The sequence below is a fragment of the Phocoena phocoena genome, chromosome 6, assembly GCF_963924675.1.
Source record: "Phocoena phocoena chromosome 6, mPhoPho1.1, whole genome shotgun sequence".
Classification (NCBI taxonomy): domain Eukaryota; kingdom Metazoa; phylum Chordata; class Mammalia; order Artiodactyla; family Phocoenidae; genus Phocoena; species Phocoena phocoena.
The window spans coordinates 103,468,613-103,491,491 of NC_089224.1; the positions used below are offsets into that span (position 1 = coordinate 103,468,613).

Here is a 22,879-nt window from a genome sequence, read left to right on the forward strand (position 1 = left end):
GGAAGCCCCAATAATTCTGTTTTATAGAACAGGAAATTGAGCAACATGTTTTCCAAATTTAAAATGTTTTCTCTATGTATTTTCATGTAATTTCAGTACATCTACACAGCATATTGGTTTATTGGCTACAGAACTAATAAGTGAAGATTAAAAGTTACTGTTAAATCTGTGAGATCTGTCATCAGAAGAAGGTATGATAGGATATCTACAGATGTGTTGCCAGTGATGCCCACACTTTATGAAACTGTTTTTTCAACCCCTGGTAGAGTTTAAAATTGCAGTGGAGTTAGAGGATACATTTGAAAGGTCTGTCGCTGTTCCACCCCTGAAGGTCTAATTGAGTGTTTTGTTGAATATTCAGTTGACAGCTAGTAATCGACCAACTTCTGTTAGGTACTGAGGATAAGAACTCCATTTTGGGAAATATGATGACTTAGAAAACCTAAAAATGTCTCGATACAAAATACTTAGGAAAGCTGGATGAAATACAACAAATACCCTTTTTAAAAAATATTTATTTATTTATTTATTTATTTTTGGCTGTGTTGGGTCATTGCTGAGTGCTGGCTTTCTCTAGTTGCGGCGAGTGGGGGCTACTCTTCGTTGCGGTGCGTGGGCTTCTCATTGTGGTGGCTTTTCTTTGTTGCAGAGCACAGGCTCTAGGTGCGCAGGCTTCAGTGGTTGTGGCACGAGGGCTGAGTAGTTGTGGCACGAGGGCTCACTAGTTATGGCTCACGGGCTTAGTTGCTCCACAGCATGTGGGATCTTCCAGGACTAGGGCTCAAACCCATGTCCCCTACATTGGCAGGCGGATTCTTAACCACTGCGTCATCAGGGAGGTACCAACAAATACCCTTTTAATTGTATAGCTGTATTCACAAATATGTAAAGAAAATCCGCAAGGAACGAAAGCAAAGAGGGAAATGAAAGCCAGAACTATATGTATGAACTGACATTGGGCCTCCTCTGGGGGAATTTGCTGTTCTTTATAACCAGTGGACCTGGGTTTTGATAGGTAAATTAGGTAAGAGATAAGGCCTTAGATTTTACAGAGAGAGGTTTTGGAACTGAGATTTCCTTATAAAACACACTTGGGATACATCCTAACTTGAAAGGATATACTTGAGAAAATAATCATAGTAACCTGCCTACAGTCACAGGAAAAAAATAAGGAAGCTTCTCTGTCTTACACTGGACACTGATTGGAGGGGAGTCTTGTTGAGTATTTGTACCCATAGGCTTGCCTTCATGTATGTTTGGGGTTTTAATTTATACTACCTTCTTGTTCCTGGGTTAGTAATACTCTTGGGGCACCTGACAGAATCAGCTGTAAAACTATGGAGGGACATGCTTGCCACCCAGGCTGCATAGTATTCCCACAGGTAACTCTGATGAGGAATAGTGCACAATGCAAAATTTACAAAGAATGGGGCTTCCCTGATAGCGCAGTGGTTAAGAATCCGCCTGCCAGTGCAGGGGACACGGGTTCGAGCCCTGGTCTGGGAAGATCCCACATGCCGTGGAGCAACTAAGCCCGTGTGCCACAGCTACTGAGCCTGTGATCTAGAGCTGGTGAGCCATAACTACTGAGCCCACACACCTAGAGCCCGTGCTCCACAACAGGAGAAGCCACCACAATGAGAAGCCCACGCACCACAACAAGGAGTGGCCCCTGCTCCTCTCAACTAGAGAAAGCCCGTGTGCAGCAACGAAGGCCCAACACAGCCATAAACAAATAAATAAAATAAATTAAAAAAAAACCTAACCTTTAAAAAAAAATTTACAAACAACAATTCACCATGAGCAAGAGTTAGCAAACCCCCAGTAAGATCAAATCTCACCAAAACTTTGGCATCTGAATTATTTGCTGTAACCATGGTATGATTAAAATGACTAAAGATTTAAAGAAAATTTTGGAAACGTTAGAAAATAACATTACAAAAGATTTTAATATACCAAGCAGACTAAAAATAGAACTTGTACAAGTGAAGATTAGACCCAGTGAAATTAAAGGTGCAACCTACAAAATGAATCTGAGGAAATTACCCAGAAAATAACATTGAAAGATGATAATATATGAAAAAGCAATTAAGAAACATGGAGACTAGGATGCGAAGGACCAACATGTACCTAAATGTTCCTTAAAAATCGAATGATGGAGGGGGGACCACTGACGGTCCAGTGGTTAGAACTCCGTGCTTCCACTGCAGGGGTCACGGGTTGGATTCCTGGTCGGGGAACTAAGATCCTGCATGCCGCGCAGCGCAACCAAAAAAAAAAAAAAAAAAAATAGAATGAGGGAGAAGGAAATTGGTGTAATAGCTGAATATCTTCCGAAAGTGATAAAGGATATAAACCCTCAGCTTAAAAAAACAGAATGAGTCCCAACCAGGATGACAGTGAAACTGTAGAACATCACAGCCAAAGAATACTTCTTAAAAGGCTGAATGAGAATCAAGATGAATAGGACATAGTTCATGTCCTCAAGATGCTTATAGCTTAGGGTAGATGACACTTGTTAAAAATGTTGTTGCAGTGATTTCTACTAGTCTTTGCTTTGTAACAAACTAACTCAGGTTTGAAAAACTATTATTTCTCATGATCTTACGGATTGACTGGGTAGTTCTGCTAGTCTTGCTTAGGCTCATACAGCTTCATTCAGCTGGTGCGTTGGCTGGCGACTGGGCTTGACTGGGTCTCTCTTTCCATGTGGTTTTCAACTTAGGCTTCTTCACAGCATGGTGGTCTTAGGGCAGACGTGAAAACTGTAAGACCTCTTTTAAGGCTAAAGCTTATAAGTTACATGGTGTCACTTCTACCACATTCTGTTGTAGAAGAACAAGCCACAATGCCAGCCCACATTCATGGGATTAGAGAAATAGACTATATCTCTTGATGGAGGAACTGTAGAGATTTTGTGGCCATATTTAATTTTCAACATGAGTATAATTAGATCAGTGCTGTGATAGAGGTTAACAAAAGGATGCTATAGAACAGAGCAGGTAGAAACTTATCTCAGCTTGGGGGAGGAGTCAGGGGGAAGGCTTCTCAGAGAGGATAATGCTTCGGTTAAACCCTTTAAAGGAAAGCTTTATGTGATAGTGTAGTTATAAAAAACACAGGTATTTTTCTTTATGAAATGTTTTGACAACTCACATCAAAATCAGAATTTTCCATAAGTTCAGAACATGTTGCATTTTCTCTGCTTCACTTCCCTGGTGTAGGAATCTTACACCGTTTAGCTCTTTGCCAAAGATACTCTTTAAATGTTGGTTGGGGTACATTGATGAGATAGTACTGCTGAGGCAGAAAGTTCAGTTAGAGGATTTTTTTAAGCTTTTTAATCTTCATAGAGTTTTCTTCTTGAAAAATCCAGCTGACATTATTTTGGTTGAGAAAAGTTGCCAGGCTTTATTAAAGTAGTCAGCAGCTACAGAAGTCACTCCTTCTCACTTAGTACTGCCTAGACTAATCTTCTGACTCAGTTTCTGAAATTGTATTGGAGTCAGTTGATCTTGTCCTCTAAAATGCAGATTTTTTTTTTTTTTTTTTTTGCGGTACGCGGGCCTCTCACTGTTGTGGCCTCTCCCGTTGCAGAGCACAGGCTCTGGACGCGCAGGCTCAGCGGCCATGGCTCACGGGCCCAGCTGCTCCACAGCATGTGGGATCCTCCCGGACCGGGGCACGAACCCGTGTCCCCTGCATCAGCAGGCGGACTCTCAACCACTGCGCCACCAGGGAAGCCCCCAAAATGCAGATCTTTTATTCAAGCAGAGTTAGTGAACCATGAACACACAGTTTAATTAAGGGGATCAGACTGGTGGCGGGGGAGACACTTAAGTAAATACGTCATCATGACAAAATTCATCAATTGCTGGAATATAGATATGAGCAGAATTATATGAGAACATAATTGTTGCCTGAAGAAGAAAAGAAAGGTTTTCGTAGAGTAGGTAACAATTCAGCAGAGCATTAAAGAGTCATTAAGAATTTCCCAAAGAAGAGAGTCTGTGACATGTGGAAAGATCAAGAGGCTTGAAAGAGCCTGGAGTCGGGACCACTGCATGCAGTAGAATTGAATGTGCTTGCTTTTCTTTTTCTCCCAAGATGCGAATAGCCTTTTTGTCATTTTTTTCTGTAATTATAAAAATAATATATGCTTACTTTAGAAAACCCAGACAATAAGAAAAGTAAGTAAAACCTAGCCATAATCCCATTATTTAGCAAAACATTCATAAGTATTTTGGGTCCTTCTTCAATTGACATTTATTTTGGGTTTTTTTGGCTGCGTTGGGTCTTCGTTGGTGCGCACGGGCTTTCTCGAGTTGCGGCGAGCAGGGGCTACTGTTCGTTGTGGTGCGCAGGCTTCTCATTGCGGTAGCTTCTCTTGTTGCGGAGCACGGGCTCTAGGCGCGCAGGCTTCAGTAGTTGCAGCACGTGGATTCAGTAGTTGCAGCACACAGGCTTCAGTAGTTGCGTCGTGTGGGCTCTAGGGCGTACAGGCTCAGTAGTTGTGGTGCATGGGCTTAGTTGCTCCGTGGCATGTGGGATCTTCCTGGACCAGGGATCGAACCCATGTCCTCTGCATTGGCAGGTAGATTCTTAACCACTGAGCCACCAGGGAAGTCCCAGTTGACCTTTTTTTTTTTTTTTTTTTTTTTTTTTGTGGTACGCGGGCCTCTCACTTCTGTGGCCTCTCCCGTTGCGGAGCACAGGCTCCAGACGCGCAGGCTCAGCGGCCATGGCTGATGGGACCAGCTGCTCCGCGGCACTTGGTATCTTCCTGGACCAGGGCACGAACCTGTGTCCCCTGCATTGGCAGGCAGACTCTCAACCACTGCGCCACCAGGGAAGCCCTGGGGGCTACCCTTTGTTGCGGTGCGCAGGCTTCTCATTGCAGTGGCTTCTCTTGTTGTGGAGCATGGGCTCTAGGCGTGCGGGTTTCAGTAGTTTGGCACATGGGCTCAGTAGTCGTGGTTCGCGGACTCTAGAGTGCAGGCTCATTAGTTGTGGCACATGGGCTTAGTTGCCCCACGGCATGTGGGATCTTCCAGACCAGGGCTCAAACCCGTGTCCCTTGCATTGGCAGGCGAATTCTTAACCACTGCGCCACCAGGGAAGCCCTGTGCCTTGCTTTCTGATAAGACGAGATTTGTATACTTGTTTTGAAATGGTTCAGCTCTTAACCTGAAGCTGAGTAAAATTACTTAGTTTGAACCATTTTCATTTGTATTTTCACTGCAGTATGACGTAAGTAGTGGGAACTGTAGATCATCAGGAATTTATCTTTAATTTTCTGATTGTGGATTTTTCTAGCACACACTTTCATTTCGTAAGCATGCTTTCTTGAAGACATAAAATCTCTACTGTAAAAGCATCTCAAACTGCCTAAAGTAGCTTTTTATAACTGGTAAATCAAGTAGAGCCTAGTTGGTATTGTTGCAGTGAAGGGAAACAGGAGCTATAAGGTTAGAAGCAGAAAATTAAGACCAGGAAATGACTGGATATTGCCTTTGGAACATTTTGTCCTTTGATTCCATAAATGTAGTTTTGCTCTCAAGGAAATGGGCTTGTAGCCAATTCTACCATTCAAATTATTACCTTTATTTGATACTATTTAGAAAGGACAGATGTTATTCCAGTAATGCTTCTTTTGCACATAAATAGTGGGTGTGTTCTTAGTTTTCTTTGGACCAAGGAAAGTAGAAGAACTACTTTTTTTTTTTTCTATAATGTAAATAATAAGTGTCCAATGATCATATTACTGAATCATTGAAACATGACAATCTTGTGAGATAGGTATTAACATTCTCATTTTATTTACTTATTTATTTGGCTGCGCTGGGTCTTCGTTGCTGAGTGCGGGCTTTCTCTAGTTGCAGCGAGCAGGGGCTACTCTTCATTGCAGTGCGCAGAGTTCTCGTTGAGGTCATTTCTCTTGTTGCGGAGCACGGGTTCTGGGCACGCAAGCTTCAGTAGTCGCAGCACGTGGGCTCAGTAGTTGTGGCATGTGGGCTTCAGTAGTTGTGGCGAACGGGCTTAACTGCTCCGCGGCATGTGGGATCTTCCCAGACTGGGAATCGAACCTGTGTCCCCTGCATTGGCAGGCGGATTTTTTAACCACTGTGCCACCGGGGAAGTCCAACATTCTCATTTTAGAGATGAGACAGTTGTGGCTTCTAGAGGTTAATTTGTCCATAGCCAATAGAGTTAGTGTTAGAGGCATGTCCCCAACTCAGATCTGTCTTATTGTGGAGCCCAAGTAGGACTACTAAGTACAGTTGTGTAAGCTACACTGTGCAGTCCCAGGGGGGTCCTGTTCACACAGCCTGTGATGTGTGCCACAAGCCAACTCTTGTTCCAGTTGTGTTTTTTGTTTTTGATTTGTTTACCACTACTCTACTTTGTAAGTAGAATTACGAATAAATCATTCACTGAATAGTCTCTGTCCTTGCAAACATTCATGTCTGTGTTTGGCTATTTAATGTTTTTTTCTTCTCAATTCAGGAGTATTTTAAAAGAACTCTCCCTTCCTCTTCTTAAAGATTACGTGGAGATGAACACAAATCTAAATATGATTCTTAGTTGTATTATCTGTACATACCGGCTTTGCTTTTTTATTTTTATATTTGGGCTAAATTAAGTTAGAAGTCTTTTTTGGGTTTCAAAATAAAGATAATTGTTTGCATTTTGTAGCATGCTATTTGGTCCTGCCCAGTATTCTTATGGTAAATGTTAAACTTTAATGACACTTATAAAATGTTCAGGTTTAATGATACTTTAATGACACTCATAATAGGAAATGGTATTTGTTTTTGTTTTATTTTTAAGTCATTAACAAAGCTAAAATCTTTCAGATTTCCTTTTCTAGCACTAAACCAAAATCTGTAGAATACCCAGTATCCAAATTGGATAAAAGAATACTTTGGCTTTTATTCTTGGCATTTATAAAATTCAGTTCATTAAACATGTATTGTAGATATACTCTCTACCCTCAGCTACCTGAAGCTTTGGGAATATAAAGATAATTGAAGAAACAGTCTCTGCTATCTAATAATGCCCAGTCTGGTTGAAGAGGCCCACTAAGCAAATATTCTCTAAAACAAGTAGCAATGCTGGAATAAACAAGTATGCTAATATTTTGATAGCACTCTCTAAGGAGGGAGTGATTAAACCGCATATATCAGGCTTAAGATCTCTCAGAGGAGGTAACAGAGTTTAAGCTTGGTCTTTAAGAGTAGAAAGGCAAAGGAGAGGAAGGCTTTCCAGGAAAGGGAACGGTCTGTGCAAAGTCTAGATGTTTAAAGGTTTATGGTGTGTCTTGGGGAGTTTGAGTAGTTTGATGTGACAGATAAGAGATGGAAAAGTAAATTGGGCAGAGTTGTGAGAAACTCATAGAACATAGTAATGAATATGGGCATTATCTGATGGACGTTGAGGAAACATTGGAGGGTATAAAAATAAGGCAGTGCTTGATCAGAACTAAGATTTGCACTTGTAATTTGAATGGCCATATGAATGATAAATCAGAGGAGAGTGAGAAAGAAGGCAGGGAAACTACTACCTTTCCAGTAGGTAGGCTTATGTAAAATGAAAGAGATTCCTGTGGTGTTAGCTATGCAGAGAGACAGAGGGGAAAAAATGGGCAGTTGAGCAAGGAGCAGTAGGGTTTGTGAGTAGTGTGGAAATGAGAGGAGTGAAGGATGACTGTAATCCTTCATTTGGTAACTGAGTGGAAAGTAGTGCAATTCATTAATTTTTTTTTTAAAGATGCAGGAAGAGAATTAGAGTTAAGTTTTGACGTAAGTTTGGAGTATCTAGCTGAAGGTGTCTGTCCACTAGATAGAGAGGGGTTGTAGATGTATATTAGGGATTGTTTATGTATCGTTGGGATTGGATGAAATGGCACAGGAAAATCTGTAAAATGAAGTTATTGCCAAAAACAGAATCCTGGACGAACACCTTTTGAGGGGCATGTAGAGAAAAGGAACAGTTGTGTTCTCAAAATTGCATCTTTCATAGAAACCACATTTTTTTCTATTTTAAAAAAATAGCCTTTTTTAAAAGAGCAGTTTTAGATTCACAGCAAAATTGAGAGGAAGGTACAGAGATTTCCCATATAACCTTTGCCCCAACACATGCATAGCCTCTCCCGCTATGAATATCCCCTTCCAAGTTTAAGTCTATTGAGGTAAAATTTACACACAGTAAAATACAGCCCTTTTAGGTATACAGTTCTATGAACTTTAATGAATGTAAACTCTTACGTAATCACCACGACCACCACAGTCAAGATACAGAATATTTTCATTACTCCAGAAAGTCCCTTTATAGTTCTTTTTAGTCATTCATCTTTCCCCTTCCCAGCCTCTGACAATCAGTGATCTGATTTCTGTCTCTATAGTTTTGCCTTTTCTGGAATGCCATGTAAATTGAATCATACAGTATATAGCCTTTTGTGTCCACTTCTTTTACTTAGAATAATGCTTTTGAGATTTATCCATGTTATTTTAGTATCAGTGGCAGTTTGTTTATCCATTCACCAGCTGATAAACATTTACTTTGTATTCAGTTTTTGGCAATTATGAATAATGCTGCTATAAACATTCACAGACAGGTCTTTGTATAGACATGTATTTTTATTTTTCTTGGGTAAACACCTAGGAGTGAGTCATAGATAAGTGTATGTTTAACTTTATAAAATTTACATAAAGTGACTGTACCATTTTGTATTCCCACCAGCAGTGTATGAGCATTTTTCAGTTGCTCCACATTCTTGCCAGCGCTTGGTATTTTCAGGATTGTTTTGTTTTTAATTTTAGCCATTCTTATAGGTATATAGCGGCATCCTATAGTGGTGTCAGTTTCCCTAATGGTTAATGATACTGAGTTTCTTTCAAGTGCTTATTTGCATTGTCTTCTTGCGTGAAATGCCCTTTATTTAAATTGGGTTGCTTGTTTTATTATTGAGTTATAAGAATTTTGTGTATATTTTGGATATAATTCCTTCATCAGACATACGATTTGTAAATATTTTCTTGAAGTCTGCGGCTTGTCTTTTCATTCTGTGAACAGTGTTTTCCAAGCAGCAGTTTCTAGTTTAATAAAGTGCTTCATGTTTCTCTTTTATGCATACTTTTTGTGTCCTAAGAAATCTTTGTGTCCCAGAATTACAAAGATTTTTTCCTGTGTTTTCTTCTGTAAATATTGTAGTTTTAGGATTTACATTTAGATCTGCAGTCCATTTTGCATTAATTTTGTATGTGACGTAAAGAGATTGATGTTTTTGCATATGTATGATGTCAAGTTAATTGTTCCACCACCATTTGTTTTATTTTATTACCTTTCTCTGTTGAATTATCTGGCCAACTTTGTTGAAACCAATTGGCCATGTATGTGTGGGTCTATTTCTGGATTCTATTTTGTTTCCTTGTTCTGTATTATCTGTCCTTTCACTAATACCGTGTCTTGATTACTTTACCTGCAACTACATTTATTTTAGAGATCATCGTGGTATCTGTTAGGAATGCTGTTAGCAGCAAGGAACAGAAAGCCATGCTAATAATGAGTTTATTTTTGTTATGACAAGAAGTCAGACAAGCAGTTGCTGATTTAAGCTGTTCATTTATACGAGGGGTTAACAAACTATAGCCTGCTGGCCTAATCTGGCCTGCCACTTGTTTTGTAAATCACCTGTGGAGGTTCTTGAAAATGCATATGCCAAGGCTTTATCTCTGAGACTGATTTAGTTGCTAGGGTAGGAGGTGAGGGGATAGAGGGAGGATCAGGTATTTTAATTTTAACATGCTCCCTGGTGATATTGGTAATTGTGTTGTTTAGTCATGGTTAAGAACCATTAATCTAAGGTTGGTTGTTAGAGTGTGGTCTCCAGACTAGCAGCATCACCATCTCCTGGAAACTTTTAAAAAATTCAAATTATCAGGCCCATCCCAGCCTTACTGAATGGGAATTCTTGTTAGGGCCCAACAGATTGTGTTTCAACAAGTTCACCAGGTGATTCTTAGGCATGCCAAAGCTTGAGAACCTTGAAAAGCATTGCTGAGTGTTTCCCAGATAAGCCTAGGGAAGATTAATTGACTGTCTTTTAAAAAACGAAAAACTTAATTGAGATAAGTATTAAATTATGTGACAGATAGTTAAGTTTGAAATTGGATTGAAGGTGCACAAATGATCTAACATGGTAAGTGCTGAGTACTGTATTGGACCTAATTATTCAAAGCATAAGTTAGGTTGCTATTTTTAAGCAGCTTTTAAAAATCATTTTTGTGTGTGTGCATTACTTTTTCCTACCCTTTAAGGAAGAGTTAAGGAAATAGAAGGCAGTTCTTGCGTTTACAGACTTTATAAACAAGGGAAGAATGCAGATAAACATGTATAAACACAAAAGGCAAACATATAAACATGTTTCTTTCAGGGTTTGTAAATATATTACAGTGGAGGTAGCCTATCCAAAAGAAAACTTGAGTTTATTTAGCCTATATACCAAAGAAAAAACAGTACCTCATAGCATGTAAAATGTCTTCAGTTTAGTTTGCTCTTTAATGGTAACCTTCCCAATTATCATTACTAATTGCTTAAACATGGAGTCTAATATCTTTTCTTCATCTGATTTTAGGGAGCTGTAAATATCCTACTTATGTTATTTCTCCTTCCACTTGGACAATGGTTTAGATTCAATTAGGCTATCTTTTATTTCCTGCAGGTGATTCCTGCAGTATTTCTTATCCAGTTCTGAAAAAATAAGAGGTTAATTAGAACTAAGCTCTAGTTTGTTTTCTAGATGCTTTAAAAAACTTTTGAAAGGAGAACTTCTGAAAAAAGAAATTTGATTACACTTGTGATGTATAGGATCAGTCATAGCAAAGAGTTAAATTTATTTGACTGAATTGTAGTTCCAATAGCAGTAACTCTGAATATAAAAGGAAGTTCACAAAAACAGATGCTGTCATTGAAACCAGAGACTGAACACCTCTCCGGCCCTTATTTCCAAGGCAAGAATAGCTGACATGTTAGAATTTCCTTGGGAAAATGAAGCAAAAAAGACTTACGACTGTTTCTCAATCATAGTTTACAGCCAAAGGGACTTGAATTTTATGGAGTTACAAAAGATGTTTGAACTGGGTTCCTTAGTAGTCCAGAGTACCTCTGTTATTGGAATTTTGCTTCTTAACTGTGTCTTAATTTTACTGGGAAGACCTCATTGTCTTTAACAATCTCATAGCCCCACCCATTTTAACTTTTTGTCAGGTTTTAGTCTTCAGAAACCCTCCTAAATCAGCACACTTTTTTTTTCATCATGATTTCCTTTTCGTAAATTAATTCTCTTGTTAATTTTTCTAGTATTTCTTGAATAAGCATTTGGTGACAATACTGGGTTTTGTCACTTGTGGTTTTCCTTAGCGTTGGGCACCTGATTCTCCACCTGATTCTGCACTTGTTTACTTCCTTGTTGAGCAACTAATAATAAACCATCATGACTCTAGAAAAATACTTGACGTTGAAAAGGAATGCTTCTGTTCCTCAGGGTCATTTTATACGTGCATCTCCCCAGCTTTATTCAAATGTCTCAGAACTTTAAGAACTATTTATGTCAGCGAAGTCTCCCTCAGAAATACAGGAGACTTAACTTATAGCAAGGGTGGTAAAAATGCATGTGATGATTTACTACCTGATAAGTATGTTTCTACTGATAATTTTCGGGAGCAAACACATTTTCCCTTTTCCTTAAGCATAAGAGAAGCTTCTCCTCTTTTTTAAAATTAATTAACTTTTGGCTGTGTTGGATCTTTGTTGCTGCGTGTGGGCTTTCTCTAGTTGTGGCGAGCAGGGGGGCTACTCTTCGTTTTGGTGTGCGAGCTTCTCATTGTGGTGGCTTCTCTTGTTGCGGAGCATGGGCTCTAGGCGCGCGGGCTTCAGTAGTTTTGGCACGCAGTAGTTTTTTGGCAAAAAACTAGCTAGTTTTTTGGCAAAGCTCAGTAGTTGTGGCTTGCGGGCTCTAGAGCACAGGCTCAGTAGTTGTGGCGCATGGGCTTAGTTGCTCTGCGGCATGTGGGATCTTCCCGGACCAGGGCTCGAACCCGTGTCCCCTCCATTGGCAGGTGGATTCTTAACCACTGCGCCACCAGGCAAGTCCGAGAAGCTTCTCCTCTTAACAAGCTTTATTTCTCATCGTACAAGTAAAATTACAAATATTTTAGTTGTTAATTAGTTTAGGACATGGTAGAAAACTTAATAAAATTGACAGACTATCACATATATTTCTGGGTATTGGTCTCAAATTCACTATACACTTTTTCATGAAAAGCTGTATGAATTAAGAGAGCAGCTGCAGCTCTTATTTATTATAGATCTTGATTTATTCTGTTTTTTAAAGACATTCAGAAGATATCTGTATATCAAAAGAATTGCTGATGATTTTCTCTAGATGTGGACCCATTTAAATCAGTACTGGCCTCTCTCATTTTGTTGATTGCATATATTTGTGACCCTTAGATTATAGGGAATGGAAGTGAACAGCAGCTGCAAAAAGAGCTAGCAGATGTGCTGATGGATCCTCCAATGGACGACCAGCCAGGGGACAAGGAGCTTGTGGAAAGGTCACAATTGGATGGCGAAGGAGATGGACCTCTTTCTAATCAACTCTCAGCTTCATCCACCATTAACCCTGTGTCATTAGTAGGGCTCCAGAAACCAGAGATGAGCCTGCCAGTGAAACCTGGACAAGGAGGTTAGGATTGCTGCATTGCTTGCATAACTGAAGGTTATTGTTTTTAATATTTGAGTGTCCATTCTGTACTAGGTTTGATTCAAAGCAAGCAAAAACCATTATCTATGTTCTCTAGAATCTTCAGATTCTAGATTTAGGGGGATGTGAGAGGAGTAAATATATGTACTATTCTGATTTCCCTTTAAATGTATGTCAGTTTAAAAAAATTTTTTATTGGGATAGTGTTGATTTACAGTGTTGTTCTGGTTTCAGGTGTGCAGCAAAGTGAATCAGTTATACACATGTCCACTCTAAATGTATGTCATTTATACCACAGAAAGAGAAACAGCAGCTATAAGACATTGAGGGAGTCTTAGAGTATTTAAGGATCTTTTTCCAGGAAAGAAGGAATTTGAGTATAGTGTTGGAGAGATAGAGGAATAATGCTTGGTGAAGAGATGTTTGCCCCAGGCCTTTAATAGCTTGGCGGGAATAGTGGTCAAGTTGAAAAAAGGGAGCTGAAAGACTTAGCAAGGAAGGAGAAAAAAGGCAATTATAAAGGCTTTGGGGAAAGTAGGGTGTTAAAACTGTAGATGTTTATTGGGAAAGGGAAAGCAAGGGGACTGAGAGAACATGATAGAGTAGCTACAATGATGAATGAGAAAAATAATTATAACAGAGCAGATCAGAAAGAAGACAGATAGGATTTTTCAGGGTGGTAAAATACTAAATGTATTTTTGATCTAAATGTAAATTATAAAGTCAAAACAAATTAGAGGAGTCAGAAAGGTAAATCAGATCTGAGTCTCAGGTCACTGTTTAGATTTGGGATTGAGACTACAGCCATACCTAAAATTTTTAGTGTTGGTGACAGAGTTCTGGTGTGAGATTTCTGGCTTTAATGGGCATTTCTTCTGGGGCAATGGCATATTCTCTCATTAGTATTTAATTTTAGAACCTAAATGTAACGTGTAGATTTTTACTTGATATTCATGTCAACAAAATATCAAAGTGAAAATAATCACCTCCTTCTTGTTTCTTTCAGATTCTGAAGGGTCTAGTCCTTTCACGCCAGTGGCTGATGAGGACAGTGTAGTTTTCAGCAAACTAACTTATTTAGGCTGTGCCTCAGTAAATGCTCCCAGGAGTGAAGTGGAAGCCTTAAGGATGATGTCCATCTTAAGGGGCCAGTGTCAGATTTCACTAGATGTAACCCTGTCAGTGCCGAACGTATCTGAAGGAACTGTGAGGTGAGACCAGCTTCTTGAACTGTTTGTATTCAATAACATTTGATCAGATTTCTGACCTATAGTTTTAGAAAGAAGCAGTAGTGAACAAAATCTAATTATTTTATTCATGTTTAATTCATCTGGCACTTAGTTATCACATCTTCCAAGGATTGTGACCTTTATGAAAAATAGTCACTTGTTTGAACAGTTTTTTATACTCTTCCCCACCCCAGTTCTGTGTAGCACATTAGAAATTTAAATGTTTTGGGGATTATTGAAACATGTTGACCTAAGAGTCTGCCTAACAATTTATATTTCTCATGTGTCCCCAGTACAAATACTAGATTGACATATTAGTTCAGTATGAGATTTCATGCTGACTTTGGAAGTTACAGAAACCTGTTGGTAAATATTAACTATTCCAGTACAGATCCTAAATTTTTAAGATGAGGAAACTGAGGCCCAGAAAAGTCTCTCATAATGGCTATTGTTTATACTAACTGAAACAGATAACAGTGATTAAAGGTAGCCAGTCAGATATCTGTATTAACTAGCTAAATACAAAACTCTAATAATGAGTTGAACAGAACTGAAATAAAATAACTTTTTCTTTATTATAAAAAATGCATACTTATTTCAGAAAAATCAGAGGACACAAACAAGCAAAAATTTAGGAAAATACTTTTTTTAATTTAATTTTTTTTATTGAAGTATAGTTGGTTTACAATGTGCCAATCTCTGCTGTACAGCAAAGTGACTCAGTTATACACATATAGACATTCTTTTTTCTTTAATATTTTTTTCCAGTATGGTTTATCACCGGATATTGAATATAGTTGCCTGTGCTACACAGTAGGACCTTGTTGTTTATTTATCCTATTATATAATAGTTTACACCTGCTAATCCCACACGCCCAGTCCTTCCCTCCCTCATCCCACTCCCCCTTGGCAACCACGAGTCTGCTCTCTATGTCTGTGAGTCTGTTCCTGTTTTGTAGATAGGTTCATTTGTGCCATATTTTAGATTAGGAAAATATTCTTAATTCTACTCTCCCGTTGGTAAATAACAGTTAACATCTTGGTTTATTAAGACCCTTTTTGTGTAGTTGTATGTGTATATGTTTGTGTATGTGTGTAAATACCTACATATATGGGCAAGTATAATTATACAACTTAGAATCAACATTTTTAACAACAGTGGAATAATATAATACATACCATCTTGTAACATGCTTTCCTCACTTAGTTTTTTATATTGTGAATCTCTTTCCATATCAGTAAATATGCTGAAAAATTTTAACTTATGATGGCACATGATGGGCTATTCAGAAATAACCAATCTCTAATGTTACATATTTTAGTTGTTTTAATGAGAAAAGTACTACTAATAATAGCGAATATTAAGTTTTTATTATATGAGCATGTAAGTGCTTTACCTGTAATTTTCTTATAAATTATTTTTTAGCTAAATTTTTATGTATTTTTGTATTTCCTTAGGATCAATTCCTAGAAGGTAGACTTACTGGGCCAAAGATTTGCCCATTTTTATGGGTTTTGATACATTGCCAAATAGCCATCTAGAAATATTGATCTAGTTCATACACTTCTATCAGCAGTGTATGAGAGTATCTGTTTCTCCACCCTCAATCATTTTGGATTTTTATGGTAGTAGAGTTGTAGCTGTATTTGGTTAGCAGTAGTAGTAAGTTAATTAATTAATATTCCAGTTATCTGCATATATAATTCTTCTCTTGAGTATTTAAAGAACTATTTCACAAAGACTCACAAATATTAATTTTAATTGTATTTATTAATGTGAAACTTAATAAAATTTTTTTAGCACTCATTTTTTTTCTTGTAATAAAGTTTATTTCTTTTTCTTTGGCTGCACTGCAGCTTGTGGGATCTTAGTTCCCTGACCAGGCCACCTCAGTGAAAGCGCTAAGTCCTAACCACTGGACCATCAGGGAATTCCTTAGCACTCATTTTTATATGAGCATTCATTTTTATGTGCTTCTTAGTCAATAGTCATTCCCCCCAACTGAAGTAATACTTTGTTCTAATATATTTTAATTCTATAAAGACATGAGAAAACTAGTTTCTCTCGCCCCATGTTTTCAGAGTCTTTATGAAAGTGCCTTTGAACTTGGATTAGGTCCCCTTCTTAGGTATTTCTATTATCCCCTGGGCTTTCCCATCAGTGGCCCTGCCCATTCAATGTTGAAATTGCATAATTTCTTTTTCAGTTTCTTTCATAGCTGTATCATCAGTGCCCAGAATGGAGCCTGAAATGTTGTAGGTATCACATAAATATTTGTTGAATGAATACATTTTTGAATGAATGATATCCCTTTGATTTTCAGTGAATGGCATCCTTTTGATTTTATTAATGATTTTCTTTTTTTAGGTGTTAACATTTTTTACAGTCTCTCTCCCTTGTTTGCCATGAAGCAAAAGAACATGTTTCGCTCTGATAAAGCACATCACCTTTTTATTTTTTAAAATAATAAAGCAGATTAGGTCATTCTTTTAGGAGATAATGAGAAGCACAGCTTTAATGATCTATTTTGGTATTCCAATTTACCCATTATCTTTATTTAGTTACAGACTATATAAGAAACATTGATACTGTTTATGCTTTCCTGATTGCCTCCCTAAAACATGGGGTTATGTAGTTTTTAGTATCATGGAATTGTGTAATCAGTAACTTTAAGAATTCACATATGACTTACTTATCAAGACTTAAGATTAATATGATTAGCATACCAAAAATGGATTATATGATCTTTTTGCTAGAAAGATGAGTCTTGAATCATAGTATGGATTTAGTGAAAATAGTCTACAGTCCCTCTAATCTCTTTATATCTTTTTTTCTGAACAGACTCTTAGATCCTCAGACAAACACTGAAATAGCAAACTACCCTATCTACAAAATCCTCTTCTGTGTTAGAGGGCATGATGGAACTCCTGAGAGTGACTGTTTTGCTTTCACTGAAAGTCATTACAATGCAGAGCTCTTCAGAATACATGTCTTCCGGTGTGAAATACAAGAAGCTGTAAGTACTTAAGAGGGAACTGTCTGCAAATGAAACTTCATCTGTACCTTCACTACGTTGAAATGATTATAGTATTTATTATGGTCATTTATAAGCCAAATGAAATTCTCTGCTACTGTTTATTTCAGCTGGATGGGCTGAAATGTAAATAAACTAAAAGTTTGGTTAACCTGAACCTCATTGTTGAGACCAATTGACAGCTGCTTAATTGGGTTAAATAGGCATCTTGGTTCTAGCAATGACGTATTTGCAAACCGTTCTTTTAGAGCTAAACTTGTAGAATTATTTTTATTATAATAGATACATTCAAGTAATTCCTAACAATTTTGGAAATCATCTTTCAGTTGGATTCACAACCACTTTTTTTTTTTTTTTGCGGTATGCGGGCCTCTCACAGTTGTGGCCTCTCCCGTCGCGGAGCACAGGCTCCGGATGCGCAGGCTCAGCGTCCATGGCTCACGGGCCCAGCCGCTCCGCGGCATGTGGGATCTTCCCAGACCGGGGCACGAACCCGTGTCCCCTGCATCGGCAGGCAGACTCTCCACCACTGCGCCACCAGGGAAGCCCCACAACCACTTCTTTTTTAAAGCCTCTTCTCTGACCATTTTTAGTGTTGCTTGCTTTATAGGTCTAATAAATTAGATAATGTGTCAAAAGAAATCAGTGGAGGAAAGATGAATTACTCCCCTCAAACAACATAGGTCACCTTCAGCCTTAACAAAAGTATTTTATTCTTGTGATAACAGCCCATTTCCTAACATGTCTGGTTGTAGGTGAGCCGGATACTTTACAGTTTTGCCACTGCCTTCCGCCGTTCTGCCAAGCAGACCCCCCTCTCAGCAACTACTGCACCTCAGACTCCTGACAGTGACATCTTTACCTTCTCTGTGTCTTTAGAAATAAAAGAAGATGATGGGAAAGGTTATTTTAGGTAGGACATCTTATTTTATTCTTTTTATTTGAGTTTGTATTAACATGCTGTACTATCTGTGGATTTAGGGAAATTCTAGGTCAGATTACATAACTTTTACATTATAAAATGATTGCTTTTATGGATAGAGTTTAAAGGAAAATAAATAGGCAAATTTGTAGAGGCAAGATTTAAAGAATTTTAAACAATAAAAAAAATTCTTTCACGTAGGAAAATGTATCATGCTACCATGTTCTTTTAGATGGACTCAGAGTAACTGGCTGACTGCTGATATGAAATATGACAGAAGCTACGTCAGCTGGATCTGTAGCTAGATTTGTTTTGCTGGATTTTTTTTGTGTTTTGGTTGGTTAGTTGGTTTATTTGTTTTAATAATGTAAAGGTCTTAAGGCTGTTGAAATCAAGTTTTACCATTAAAATTTATCTGAACACATTGGAAGGGGAGAATTGAGGTCTGTATCTGAAATCTAACCTTACATAGAAATAACTGGTTTTGGTTTTTAAGTAAAATTATGCTTCTTTGTGTAGTGAAAATAACCCTGGAATAGAAATTAAAACTTAAATTTAGTTTACTTATTGCTACCATTAACAGTGTGACCTTTTCCAAGTTTCTTTACATCTCCTGACATTAGTTTCCTTATTTATAAAATGATGTGGCTAGACTCTAAAATCTTTTATAACTTTAAAATATTATGGTTGCAAGATGATTGACTTTTTTTCTTCTCCATAGCCCATATCACAAAATGGGTGCCACTTGGGATCATAATCAATAGTTGCATATAGAAGTTTCTTTCCTCCATGACTACCTCATAAAATGAAATTCCATCAAAATATGAATGATTTCTAATATCTTGCTTTTAAATTAAAAAGCACAATGATTGGTCTGTTTGAAAAACTGATAACCTTTGCTCTCCCTCAAGAGACTTTGGAATTGTCATGCCATCTGGTGGCCAATTTAGTGTACAATGCAGCTTCAACTTTGATTTGTACAATCAAGTGTGAGGCCTTGTGCTCTATGCTTTCTTATTAGCTATATTTCTGTTCTCACAGCAACACTGTGATGTGGTGCTTTCTGCAGTATGCATTCCTGTACTGGGAAGTAGAAACTGTAATCTATAAACCTTGTAATAATTTTTTTCCTTTTTAAGAAACAGAACAGTTTGTTTAAACAGTTTTTTCCCTTTATTAAAAATATTTATGTAGATCACTTATAAACCCCAGTTATGAATAGGAAAGATTTCTAAGATCTCTCAGAAGAGAAGCACTAGGATAATTTCTCCTCCTTCTGAGATCAGGTATATTCTAAGTAGAAAGGTAACGATCACAAATATCCCTGGTCTGTTCACCTGTATAGCAAGGAAGTGCTATACAGAAAACCCCTGGATGGTCATTTGTTTTTCACATTTGTTAGGGCTTTGTTATCTTTTTGTTGCATTGTTTTCCTGAATTTATAGTTACATTAGAAAATAGTGTTGTGTGACCTAATAGACTGATGAAATCATTGACAAGTATGCCTTTCTGCATCAGATTTGAACTTTTCAAATGCAGTTCCTTTCATCCAGTGATTCTGTAGTATGTCTAGGAATTTACAGAAACAGTCATTGCGGTGCCAAAAGAGTTATCAGCGTGAACATTCCCCTTAACACAATAATAGCAAAATTAAAAAGTGGAAATTAAATGTTGACCAGAATAGAATGGTAAAAATACGATGCATTTCACAAAATATACAAATATCAAATCGTTATGTTGTAAACCTGAAACTAATGTTGTATGTCAGTTATACCTAAAAAAAGATACAATGGTATACCCATATGACTTACCACCTATTTAAAAAATATATGTATATATAGTTAGCCATAGTACAAGATAGATTGTGGTTTCGCCATAGCATAAATATAGACCAAGTGCCGTGGCAAGAATTAATGCTCTTCTTTTCATTCCTGAAAAAGTATAATCCTATATTATTAAAATTAGAAACCTGCATTTCAGTTTAGTCCTTAGGAAAATGGAGCATTTTCATTTATATCATTCAAAACACTTCGTTCTGATCTTATTTAATCTACAAAGTACCCCATTTGATATTGTCCTTATTTTATAGGTAAAGAAAGCCAGGGAAGATAACCTGGATGTCTGCTTCTTAATTTACACAATAGGAATTAAATGTAAAATTACTTGGTTGGATCCATTCATTCAATGATAGTGATAAGACCAGAAATACAGTCTAGACCCCCCCAACATCAGTGAAGTGAACTTCTACTGCTTATACTCTCCACCCTGCTTCCTATTAATGTAGCTTTTCCTTGCCCTTCAGACTCAGGACACCAGTGATAACTTTATTTCCACTGTTGTTGTTTTAAATACTGCTGAGAGATGAGATTATATTAATTTATACTTAAATATCCACAGAACATAGAGACTAGTGTATCTAATATAAATTAAAATCTGAGACCTGTCCATATCCTCATAGGTGAAAATTCTGTCAGCCACAAATATTTGACAGTTTAGTATGCAGAAGTTTTTCTTGCACGTTGGTCGTTTTTAGACTCTTATGCTAAGATTCTTTGATTTTCTAATCTCAGCGTTATCACATGTTCTTGAATTGGTTACTGGTGTAGTAGTGCAGATGGGAGTCAAACTAATTTTATTTCTTCAGAGCCAATTTTTAGTTTGAGTAGGTACTCAGAGCTCTCATGTAGCCTTTTATATTATCTTCTAATGGTTCTATTGCTATTATCTTAAAGTTGTACAGTAATAAGGCACCATTTAGATTTGCTGTATATTGGCTGATTGCTGTAGCAGATTTGTAAGCCTTTGAGAACAAAGGAGCTAGAGAAAGTGGTGGGTGGGAGACCAGGGGATTATTTTGGTAAACTGTCATTTAGAGAATATTTTCAACTGTTTTCTTAAGGTAATGTTTAACTGCATCATTAATGTTATTTTTATAGTTATTACACATGCTTACAGTAAGGTTATTGCTGCTTAAGGGAAGAATTAGGCAACAGCTTACTGTTGACTATATCTTCCTCATTTCTTGTTTTTTGAAAGCACCTTGTTTTGAAATTCAAAGGATCTATATAATTATCTTTTCTTCATTATATATTTAAACAAATAAGGCATGAATAATTTATTTGTAAAAAACAGTGACTAAATAGAAAGTGAAAAAAACTAACATTTTTTGAGTGCCTTGGAGCTTTATAAATATCTAATTTAATTTTCACAGCAACAAAAAAGAAAAAACTAAAGCCACGTTTTAGGGGTCATAAGAGTGGTTTTGTAGCTTTTATAAATGGTTTCTATAATGGTTTAGTGGATTACATACAGTAATGATGATATTTTCATATCAAGAGGCAGATGATGATTTTTAAATATCTGTTATGACTTGAATACCAGGCATAGAAAAGAATTAAATCTGATTCTTTTCAGTGCCTGATTTTCAAATCATAACAAAAATTGTTCTGGTGTATGTTATGAGAAAGTGCTTTGCAAGATTAATGAAACATGTTGTTCTACAGTGCAGTTCCTAAAGATAAAGACAGACAATGCTTTAAACTACGCCAAGGAATTGATAAAAAGATTGTCATCTATGTGCAACAAACAACTAATAAGGAACTTGCCATTGAAAGGTAAACATTTTTAGTAAGTTTGGCTTAAATATAAATTTTAGTTTTTGTCAGTCTAGTGGAGCAGTCATATACTGTATTCAAAAATGTATTTGCAAAATATTTTGTTCCCTGAGGAATTCTTTTGTTCATTAAAGTGAATACTTCATTCATTTTGAATTATCTCTCATAAATCTTCAGCTAATATGTTGATCTCAACTATGTGATAACACAAGGCAAACATAAAATTTGTTTATCTCAAGGAAATAAAGATGATTTTGGTAATGCTATTTTATTGATAATTTTAATATGTCCTTTTTTCTATCAAGAAGAATTTTTTTAAAGTGATCTAATTTAAACATCTTTCTGTAGTCTCTTTTCCAAATTTACGTCAGTTCTTTTTTTGCAGGTGTTTTGGTCTTCTCCTTAGCCCAGGAAAAGATGTACGAAATAGTGACATGCACTTGTTAGATTTGGTAAGGATTGCTTTTTTTTTTTTTTTTAAGTTTATACACTATTTCCTCTATAAAGGTTGTTTCACCAAATCTAAGGTTAAAGCACATTTATGAAGCAATAAACAAAGATAAGGGAATTTCCTTATTTCCTACTTGCTGTTTACTAGTCTGACCTTAGAGCTACTTAGTCTGTCTCAGTTTCTTGATCGTGTAATAGTGAATAATTCTTGTTTATCATGTAGAGTTGATGTGGGAATCAAAGGAGACATTTTGTGAGAGTTATTTGCAAACTATCATGAGCTTTATAAAAGTAGGTGGTGTTCATATTGTTGATATTATGTGAAAACCTTTGTTTTCATAACTAAATTTATGTAGTAATTACTCACTTGACAGAAGAATTCAACATAGGTTTAGGTAGTAAATTTCCCTAGTGTCTGTACGGTTTGATATGATTTGCAAGCATTTACTGTATGTATAACTTTTCAGGAGCAGTTGCATAAATAATTGGCACATCTTTAATTTTAACTGTAATCATTTGTATATACTCCTAACTTTTATATATATATGATCCTGTTTCATATTCTTATTTTTTGTCACCTCTATTTTTTTAAAGGCAGCAGAATGGCGGGTTAGCTGTTTTGTGTGTGTGGGTTTTTTTTTTTTTTTTTGGCATTAATGTTGTTTTTACTCTTTTCTTTAGGAATCTATGGGCAAAAGTTCAGATGGAAAGTCCTATGTTATTACTGGGAGCTGGAATCCAAAATCTCCACATTTTCAGATTGTAAATGAAGAAACTCCTAAAGGTGATGCAGATTGCTGACATCATGAACAGAAATTTTAGTCCCAAGGAGATACCCAAATCTTAGCACTACTTATTTGATA

The 22,879-nt window shown here is 36.9% G+C and overlaps 1 protein-coding gene across 1 annotated transcript in view; it reads left to right on the top strand.

Moving 5' to 3' along the window:
- The window catches only part of RABGAP1 (RAB GTPase activating protein 1), a 155,620-nt gene that overhangs the window by 36,246 nt on the left and 96,495 nt on the right, over positions 1-22,879 (top strand). The window contains exons 3-9 of the mRNA XM_065879947.1: positions 12,514-12,748; positions 13,773-13,977; positions 16,838-17,012; positions 17,786-17,943; positions 21,456-21,566; positions 21,952-22,018; positions 22,698-22,800. Of these exons, the coding sequence (XP_065736019.1) occupies positions 12,514-12,748; positions 13,773-13,977; positions 16,838-17,012; positions 17,786-17,943; positions 21,456-21,566; positions 21,952-22,018; positions 22,698-22,800 (1,054 nt within the window). The remainder of the gene's footprint in view (positions 1-12,513; positions 12,749-13,772; positions 13,978-16,837; positions 17,013-17,785; positions 17,944-21,455; positions 21,567-21,951; positions 22,019-22,697; positions 22,801-22,879) is intronic.